The 8679-nt window shown below is 59.5% G+C and overlaps 2 protein-coding genes across 2 annotated transcripts; one reads left to right on the forward strand and one right to left on the reverse strand.

The window, feature by feature from the left end:
• Positions 1-504: 504 nt before the first annotated feature.
• EJ05DRAFT_494324 (uncharacterized protein) lies at positions 505-3570 on the reverse strand (the record flags this gene model as incomplete). The annotated part of the gene is made up of 3 exons (XM_033746187.1): positions 505-599; positions 678-3276; positions 3337-3570. 3 exons carry the CDS (start codon positions 3568-3570, stop codon positions 505-507), a joined length of 2928 nt encoding a protein of 975 aa, XP_033597281.1.
• Positions 3571-5158: 1588 nt separating this feature from the next.
• Positions 5159-8661, forward strand: EJ05DRAFT_479251 (uncharacterized protein). The gene is made up of 5 exons (XM_033744632.1): positions 5159-6130; positions 6324-6456; positions 6525-7276; positions 7337-7735; positions 7799-8661. The coding sequence occupies exons 1-5, from the start codon at positions 5503-5505 to the stop codon at positions 8650-8652; spliced, it is 2766 nt and encodes a 921-aa protein (XP_033597282.1). The 5' UTR covers positions 5159-5502; the 3' UTR covers positions 8653-8661.
• Positions 8662-8679: the final 18 nt, after the last annotated feature.

An 8679-nucleotide genomic window follows, 5' to 3' on the forward strand; every position in this document is an offset into this window, starting at 1 on the left:
GGAGGGGTGGTGGTGGTGGTGCTGGTGGTGGTGGGAGTAGGGGGAGACATCCTTTGATTCCGTGATGGTTGGTGCTGTGGTGCTTGGTGCTGTGGTGCTGTGGTGCTGTGGTGCTGTGGGAAGGGGGTTAGGGACTAGGGGGAAAATAGACAGATGGGTGAAGTTGGCGTGTGTTTGATATATATTTATTGTTGGGACACGTATGGTGTGGTATTGTATGTATGGTATGTATGGTATGGATGTGGATGTGGAGATATGGATGTGTAGATGTGTAGGAAACGGATAGACAAACGGACATGTGAAATGAACGAACAAACGGAATGAACGAACAGACGAAATAAACAAACAAAGAAAGGAACGAACATATGAAATGAGCGAACACACGAAATGAACGAACAATAAAGCAAACGAAACAAACTATCAAGACACATCATCCCCCTTCCCACCTTCCCCCTTCCCATCTCCTCCCACCATTAAATCCCCCCTCCCATGTCTCTACCCGCTCTACTCAACCCCCCACCTCGCAACCAAATCCGCCAACATATCCACTCCACCCACATTCCCCGGAAACACCACGACGGGCACACCACGATGTCTCACTCCCTCCTTGCCATCACCCTCCTTGCCATCCCCCTCCCCATCATGTCCCCCCTCCCCATCAGGCCCCCCCTCCCAACACCGCCAAACCGGCACCCCACCCCCAACCTGCCCCACCACAACCGCCCTCCTCATGCCCAGCCCGACCGTCGCAACCCCAGACGCGGTAATCCCCCCTTTAGCAACGACATACCTGGGCCGGACATGCACGCCCCTCACGACGCGCTCCAACGCAGTGGCAACAGCGCGGTTGATGCGCAGACTCGTCGTGTGCGAGGAGGGTGCGGAGAGTAGGGTGCGGGATGTCATGACGAGGACGTCGACACCACCACCAGAGGACAGGAGGGTGTTTGCTTGGGAGATTGTGGTTGCGATGAGGGATTCTGCTGCTGTGGAGAAGGCGGGGGAGGAGGAGGAGGAGGAGAAGGAGGAGGAGGAGCTGGTGTCGTAGACGTGGCTGCTGAGCACGCCGGCGTCGAGTTCGAGGACGGCGAGGCGGGCGCCGCGACGCTCGCGCAGACGGGCGAGTTGGGCTGTTGTCTTGGGGACGTAGGACCCCGCGACGATGAGCCCGCCGGGCGCAGAGGCGGATGTGGTGTCGATGCCGAGGTCTTGCGGCGTTAGGGGCGCGATAGGGGTGATTGCGAGGCGGGCGGAGATGAATGCGGCGGCGGTGCGGTACAGATACCGCTTACCTGTAGCTTCGGCGTTGAGCAGGCCGGCGGCAAAGACGAACATGTCTGACTCGGCCACGGCGTTGACGAGGATGACGGAGCGGGGCGGGGCGGCGAGGAGGGCGGCGGTCACGGCGGCAGGACCGCCAGTGCGGAGAGTCTCAATGCTGATGGAGCAGGTGTGGGCGTCGTCGAAGCGGGGACCGCATTTCTCGCGAACGTAGTCTTGCAGGTTCGAGCTCCGGTAGCCAAAGGAGGCGTCTTGGGCAAAGGGGGTGTGGCTTGCGGGCACGAGGAGCGGGGGCTCGTGGACGTAGTGGATGTTGTTGATGGTGAGACGACCGCCCTGGAGAAAAAAGGGAGCGAGGATCCAGGCGTGTGCCGGGCCGAGAACGGATTCGACGGCGTCGGGTTCGGCGGGCATGTGGCCGCGCAGGGTCGAGTCGCCCCGGAGGACGATGTTAAAGGGGCGTGATGAGGCAGCAGCAGCAGCGGCGGCGACGTTGCGGGTGATTGTAGTAATCAGCGCAGTGGCCTCGTCCGTGGGCAGGGCGCGCGAGTTGGTGAGGATGAAGAAGCCGGTGGTTCCGGTGCGGAACTCGGACAGGAGGGTCTCATGATCCCAGACGGTGAGGACGGCAATGTCGTGGCATGTCTGGGTGCCGGTCGGGTCGTCGTCGAGCACGACGAGCACGGGCGCGTCTTTACTTGCAATACGGCGCCGGATCGTGTCGAGGACATGTTCGGGGTGCGGATACGGGGGTGGCAGGGAGGCGAGGAGGTCGTCGGCTGGCAGCGCCGGATACTCTCTCGGGATGAAGTCAGTGTCGCCGTCGTCGTCCTTGTTGTCAATTAAAGAACCAGCACTCGCCGCCGCCGACGACACGTTCACGCCGGCCATCTTTTCCCACACACGCACAACACCAGCATCGGCGTCGCTTGTCCAGCCGCTGGATGCGCCAAACAGGTACAGCTGGTGGGCGACGGCGGACAGAGGGGCAGAGTAGGAGAGTCGCTTGGCCTCGTCGAGCACGATGCCGAGGTCCTTGACGAAGATGGCTAGCGCGGAATGCGGGGTCCAGTCGGCGGACAGCATGGCCGGCACTCTGTTCTCGAACATCCAGCTGTGGCCGGTGGAGTTGCAGATGGTAGCGAACAAGTCTCTCGTGTTGAGCCCGAGCTTGGCTCCGAAGGCCATCGCCTCAGCCGCTGCGGCAATGTGGACGCCGGCCAGGAGTTGGTTGATGAGCTTGACGGCCGAGGCTGCCCCGGCGCCCCCCTGGACGCGGTAGACGTTCTTGTCGGTGCCGCTCATGGCAGCAATGGCGGTGTTGGCCTCGGGAAAGGCAGTGTTGTTGCCGGAGCAGATGATGGTCAGGTTGCCGTTGGCGGCACGGGCGACGCCTCCGCTGACGGGCGCGTCGACCATGTCCAAGTCTTTGCCGGCGGCAACGAGCCTCTCCTGGAGGCCCTTGGCAAAGGAGGGCGCGACGGTCGACATCAGCATCACGGTCGCACCCTGGGGCAGGCTCTCGACCGCAGCGCCGGACCCGAAGAGGACATCCTCGACCTGCGCGGCATTCTGGACCATGAGGATGAAGAGTTGAGCGTGCCGGGCAGCGTCTGCAGGAGCTCCGGCCTCGACGGCCCCTTTTCCGTTTGCCAAGAACTTCTCCAGCGCCGGGCGGTGCAGGTCGTAGCCGTGGACGGGAAGACCGGCGCGGATGAGGGAGGCGGCCATGCCCTGGCCCATGGTTCCCAGCCCGACAAAGCCGACCTTTGCGAGCTCCTTGGGCGTGGTGGACGGGGTTGGCTCGGCGCTCAGGCTGATTCTCCTGCTCTGGTCATGGACCAACGAGGGGGCGCCGGGCAGGAATGTCCTGACGAGCCCGGCGTCGTCGTCTCGGCCAAAGCCCTGGGCCAGACCAGCGATGCAGAGTTGCTCGGCCGCAGAGGCCAGGGGCACGGGGAAGTTGTGCCGGCGGGCGGCAGCAGTGACGGCGCGCTGTAATCAGGCATCAGCAGGCAGGCAGGCCAATCGTTGCAAGCACAGCATGCGTCTCACCATGTCCTCGACGACGGAGTTCAGGGCCGAGAGCGGGGACCAGTGGCCGTCCAGCATCAGCGGCACGCGCTTCTCAAACGCAGCGCTATTCCCGGCCGCATGACGCACCACCTCGTACACTTCTCGCGTGTTCAGTCCCGCTCTCGCGGCCAGCGCCATCGCCTCGGCCGCAGCGGCAATATGCACGCCTACAAGCAGCTGATTGACGATGAGTGCATCAGAGTGCGTGGGCATGGCATTGCCAGCGGAGACGACGGTTGGATGATGATGATGATGTGGTGTTGGTGGTGGTGGTGGTGGTGGTGGCATGATATGGTGTGTGGTGTGTGTGTGTATGTGTGTGTGGTGTGACTTTGATATTGATCGAGGTGGATCGGGCAATCTGGGGTTGGATGGTGGCCCAGGAGTCTGTGAATGTAAACAAAGAAAAAAAAAAAAGACGATTGAGCAGACGCCAACGAGTGCAGCTTATAAGGTTTTTTTTTTTTCCTTTCTTCTTTTCCTCTACGCAGGCAGAGAGCGGATGGGATCGGATTCGATAGCTCGTTGTCGTACCGGCAAGTATCAGCAGGTTGCAGGCGTTGTCCCCCAAGTACCCTCCTCAGGATGTCCACGGATAGGATGGTGGACAGCCAAGAGCAGATGGGATGGGGCCAAGAGATGGACGAGGGAGTAAAACAAGCAGGATGTTTGGTATAGTGGTACGATGGAGAGTTCCCTGGCCAGACGCAGGCTGCCGGTCAATCACTATCACACAGATAGGCCAGCCCCGACGAGCTTGGAAGGGCAGTTTCAAGAGTGTATATACTAACTAGACCCAAGACAGGCCGGCAGATAAGGGGCTAGATGAGTGGTTCGCAGGGAGGTGGTATGTTGATATAGGTGCGGGTGTGTAGTAGAGGGTGTATGTATATATAGAGAGAGCTGGAGCTGAGGAGTAGTAGTGGAGGAGTAGTGGAGTAGTAGTAGTAGTATAGTAGGAGTATAGGTCTGAGGCAGTGAGGCAATAAGGCAGTACCTAATCAATGGCGTCCGTGCGTGTGCCCCAGTGAGCGTCATCAAGCTCCATCGTGCCTGCCCAAGTGGCGATATAACACAATACAAACACACAAGAAATGCGCACTAAAAGAGGAAGGGGCGATGAATTGAGATGAGATGAGATAAGATGAGATGTCGTTGCCGGATGCGGGTGGGGCAGCTAAAAGTGGGGCTGGCGGGGTACCTGCTGCATTCTACTACATCGTGCCTTCCCTGGCAAGTATGTGTTGAGTGTCAAAGGTTCCTGCTAATTACATGTGGGACAGGACGTGCTTGGTGTCCGTGCACGTTGAACAGTATCAACAAGTGCGGACAGAATACCGCGATTTGCCAAGGCCGCGGAACTGTCTGCGCCTGAGTCTGAGTCTGAGTCTGAGCGGGTGCGGGAGTCGGTAGTGGTGGAGGTGGAGGTGGTGGTAGGAAGGGGACGTGCGGAGATGTGCGGCGGCCAGGATGAGAGCTGCGTAGTTGCTTAGGCGGGGGAGGGCGCGGCAGTGTACACGGCAGACGAACAGGCACAGTAGCTGTAGTAGGAGTGGTAATAGTAGTAATTAGTAGTAGTAGTAGTAGTAGTAGTAGTAGTAGTCGTAGTCGTAGTCGTAGTAATTGTCACTCCCCAACTGCCGCCTGCCAATCCCCGCAAACATGATAGTCAGGCCACACACACAATCTTCAAGGAGCGTCAATTATTCTCGTCATTATTAATATCCTTTCCCTCTTACTACTACTACTACTAAGCTATAAGGTGGTGGCCCCCCCCGCCCCCGCTGTCTCTCGGCCTTCCCTCCGCCGCCGCCCCGTTGTCTTGTTTCGTCTCTTCTTTTCTTTTCTTCTCGTTCGTCGTTGTTCGTTGTTCGTTGCGCGCCCGCCCTGGACTTCGCACCGCTTTTGCTTGCTTGTGCTCTCTCTCCCTCCCTCCGTCGTCGCTCGCCTCTCTCTGCACGACATCGCATATCGCATCTCGCATATCGCCCATTATAGTACACGGCCACTATAAGCTCGCTCCACAGTAGTAGTAGTAGTAGTAGTAGTAGTAGTAGTAGTAGTGCCCACACTTCACTGCTACTACTACTGCTGCTTGCTGTTGTGCACCCTGCCCACCCGGTCCTGGACCTGGACCTGGACGCCATGAAGCGTTCATACTCCGATACCCAGGACGCTGCTCCTGGTCCTGGACATGCTGCTACTGCGACGGCCAGTCCTGGGGGCGGCAACAATAACGTCAACGCCAACAACAATCCCATCATCGCCTCTCCCATCCATCATCCCGGGAATCTCCTCGGGAATCATCATCATCACATCATCCATCATCAGTCTCCCGTCCGCGGCCATGCTCAATCTCATCATCATCATCATCACCCATACCCGCAACAGCATCAACAACAACAACAACAGCAACAACAACAACAACAGCAACAACAACAACAACAACATACCTCGGCGCCTGCGACGACTGCTGCACCGCCGTCGTATGCCCGTGCAAAGACGGCCAGTGTGACGCCCAGTAGTGCAAGCGGTGGTGCTGGTGGTGGTGCTGGTGCTGCGGCTTCAGGGGGTAATAACAGTGGGAACACCACCACCACCTCTGCCGCTACTACTACCACTACTCCTACCACCACTACCACTCCTACTAATCCTCATCCCGGTCTTCGTGCCGGTCTTCACGGCGCCGTCGGCACTCCTGCCGCTGCTAATCCGGGCGGGAATCCTGCCGGCCAAGACCACGTTCCGAAGATCTCGAGGAAGATCCGTGCTTGTGAGTCTTTGTTGTCTCGTCTGGTTTTTTTTTTTTGCTTTCCCGCCCAGACGTCTGGGCTTCTCTCCTTGTGTGTGTATGTGTGTGTTGTCGTGACATCTCCGTCCCCTACTTGTGCTTTCTTCTTCTCATCATGCTCCACTTCCGTGTACTTCCCTCTCCCCGTTCTTCGCTCTGATCCCCCCCTGCGCAGGCAAAGAGTGCCAGTCGCGCAAGGTGCGCTGTGATGGCCAGGGTTCAAACAAAAAGTGCAATCGCTGCCAACGCCTCGGCCTGCAGTGCGTCGTAAACAAGAGCTTGCAGACTCTGCTCGAGGACGAATCAGGGTAAGCACATCTCACACCCTCTCATCACCTCCCCTCACCTCCACAACGCCCACTAAGCCATACACCAGATGGAAGAACTCCATGGAGGACAAGCTCGAGCAGCTTCAGGCCGCCGTCACCGAAGTCCTGCGCCGCTCCAACTTGCCCCCGTTGCATTCCTTTGCCGCCGTCGCCGCCGCCGCCGTTGCCGACCCCGAGGACTCGTACGCCCCTCCTCCCCCTGACCGTCCGGACATGAAGCATGCCAGATCCATCTCAGACCTCACCGCCGCCGCCGCCAGCCCGCACGACCACGTCTCGCCGCGCAACCAGCGCCAGGTCCCAGGCATGGCCATGACGCGCGAAAACTCCCCCAACCCGCGCACCCGCGACCAAGACGAAAACACCACCCTCGCCTCCGCCCCCATGGCCAGCCTGTTCGAGGTCACGAAGCTGCGGAACCTGCGCAACAACCCGACCAGGTCGACGTCCGGCCCGAACCGCGACTGGCTGGAAGACGACTTCATCTCCAACGGCAAGGTCGCCGAGTCCGAGGCCGCCGAGCTGTTTCGCTACTTTGACACCTCGCTCAACCACTATCTCTGGGGCGGCATTGCCCTCGTGCACGACAATCTGACGGCGGTGCGGAGGTCGTCGGGCGTTCTGGCGGCCGCCATCCTGGCCGTCACGGCGCTGCATATCCCGGGCAAGGAGGGGACCTTTGACATTTGCTATGCCGAGTTTCTCGGCCTTGTCGCCGACTCCATGTTCGACCGCTACCACAGTCTGGACGATGTGAGGGGGTTCTGCATAGGGGCTTTCTGGTTGAGTGATGTATCCTGTAAGTATCCTACCTGCACTCGCCCTTCATCTACATGTCCGTCTGACTTGCTGCTCCCAGGGAAGCTGTCCGGCCACGCCGTCCGCATCGCCACCGAGCTCCTCCTCCACCAGTCCTTCTCGCGCGTCATGAACGGCGACCAGTCGCACGTCGAGCGCGCCCGGCTCTGGTACTTTCTCTACGTGTGCGACCACCACTTCAGCATCGCGTACGGCCGCCCGCCCGTCATCCGCGAAGACGTTGCCATCACAAACCACGAGCACTTTCTCCGCCTGCCCGGCATCACCGCGGCTGACCACCGGCTGCACAGCCAGGTCGGCGTGTTCATCATCCTGAGCAAGATCTACGACGCCTTTGTGCAGGACCACGGCGCCGCCCTGGACGACGAGCAGTTTAAGCGGTTAAGGCAGTTCAACTACGACCTCGACGTGTGGCGGCATCGCTGGGAGGCCCGGCTCGGTATGCCCCCCTTTTTCCTCTCTCCCTACCCGACCACACACTGACAACCACCTCAACAAACAGCCCCAAACCCCTACATCTCAAACTACCCAGCCAAGGGCGTCCACCTGCACTACCACTTCGCCCGCCTCCAACTCAACTCCCTCTCCCTCCGCGCCATCACCCCCTCCCCAACCACCCCGCTCTCCCCCGACCGCCGCGACTCCGCAACAACAGCAATCACCTCCGCCATCGCCATCCTCGACATCGTCCTCCACGAACCCGATATCCGCAAATCCGTCGTCGGCGTCCCCCTCTACCTCCACACCAACATCACCTTTGCCGCCGTCTTCCTGCTGAAAGTCCAGCTCGAGTGGCGTCGTGAGGGCCTCGTCGTCGTGCATGACCAGGCCGTGCTTGTCCGGCTGGTAGGCGATATCGTGAGGTTGCTCGCTGAGGCGCGCGCGAGTGAGCGCCATTTGACGTATCATATTGCGCGTGGGCTGAGGCGGATGTTGGAAAGGTTTGTGGAGAGGTGGGAGGGTGGTGCGGCGCTGGATTCAGATGGTGGTGCTGCTGTGAATCCAGGGAGTAACACAGCTTCCACACCTACACCTACCCAAACCTCATCCTCAACACTCCACCACACCCTCCACTCCCAACCCTCCACCTCTACCAACAATCCCCCCGTCCACCCCCTCACCACAAACCCCTCAAACAACACCAATCCATCCAACACAAACAACAACACAAACACAACAACACTCCAACAACAACAACAACAACAACCCAGCTGGCAAGGCCAACACCTCGGCGGCCAAATCCCAATGAACCCAGGCGACATGATGTTTGCTGACGGCATGAACTTTTTCAGTCTCGATGCCGAGTATTTTCCCATGGGCATTTATGATGCGCTTGCGGGGCAGATTCAGGGGTGACTTTTGGGGGTTGGGGGTAGGGGGTGA

Source organism: Pseudovirgaria hyperparasitica (genome assembly GCF_010093815.1).
Source record: "Pseudovirgaria hyperparasitica strain CBS 121739 unplaced genomic scaffold EJ05scaffold_15, whole genome shotgun sequence".
Taxonomy (NCBI): Eukaryota; Fungi; Ascomycota; class Dothideomycetes; order Acrospermales; family Acrospermaceae; genus Pseudovirgaria; species Pseudovirgaria hyperparasitica.

Excerpts from the sequence above, each read along its gene's own strand:
- EJ05DRAFT_479251 (XM_033744632.1), top strand. The coding sequence starts at position 5,503 with ATGAAGCGTTCATACTCCGATACCCAGGACGCTGCTCCTGGTCCTGGA. Across the intron at positions 6,457-6,524 it reads CTGCTCGAGGACGAATCAGG|ATGGAAGAACTCCATGGAGG; the intron begins GTAAGCACATCT and ends GCCATACACCAG. Across the intron at positions 7,277-7,336 it reads CTGGTTGAGTGATGTATCCT|GGAAGCTGTCCGGCCACGCC; the intron begins GTAAGTATCCTA and ends TGCTGCTCCCAG.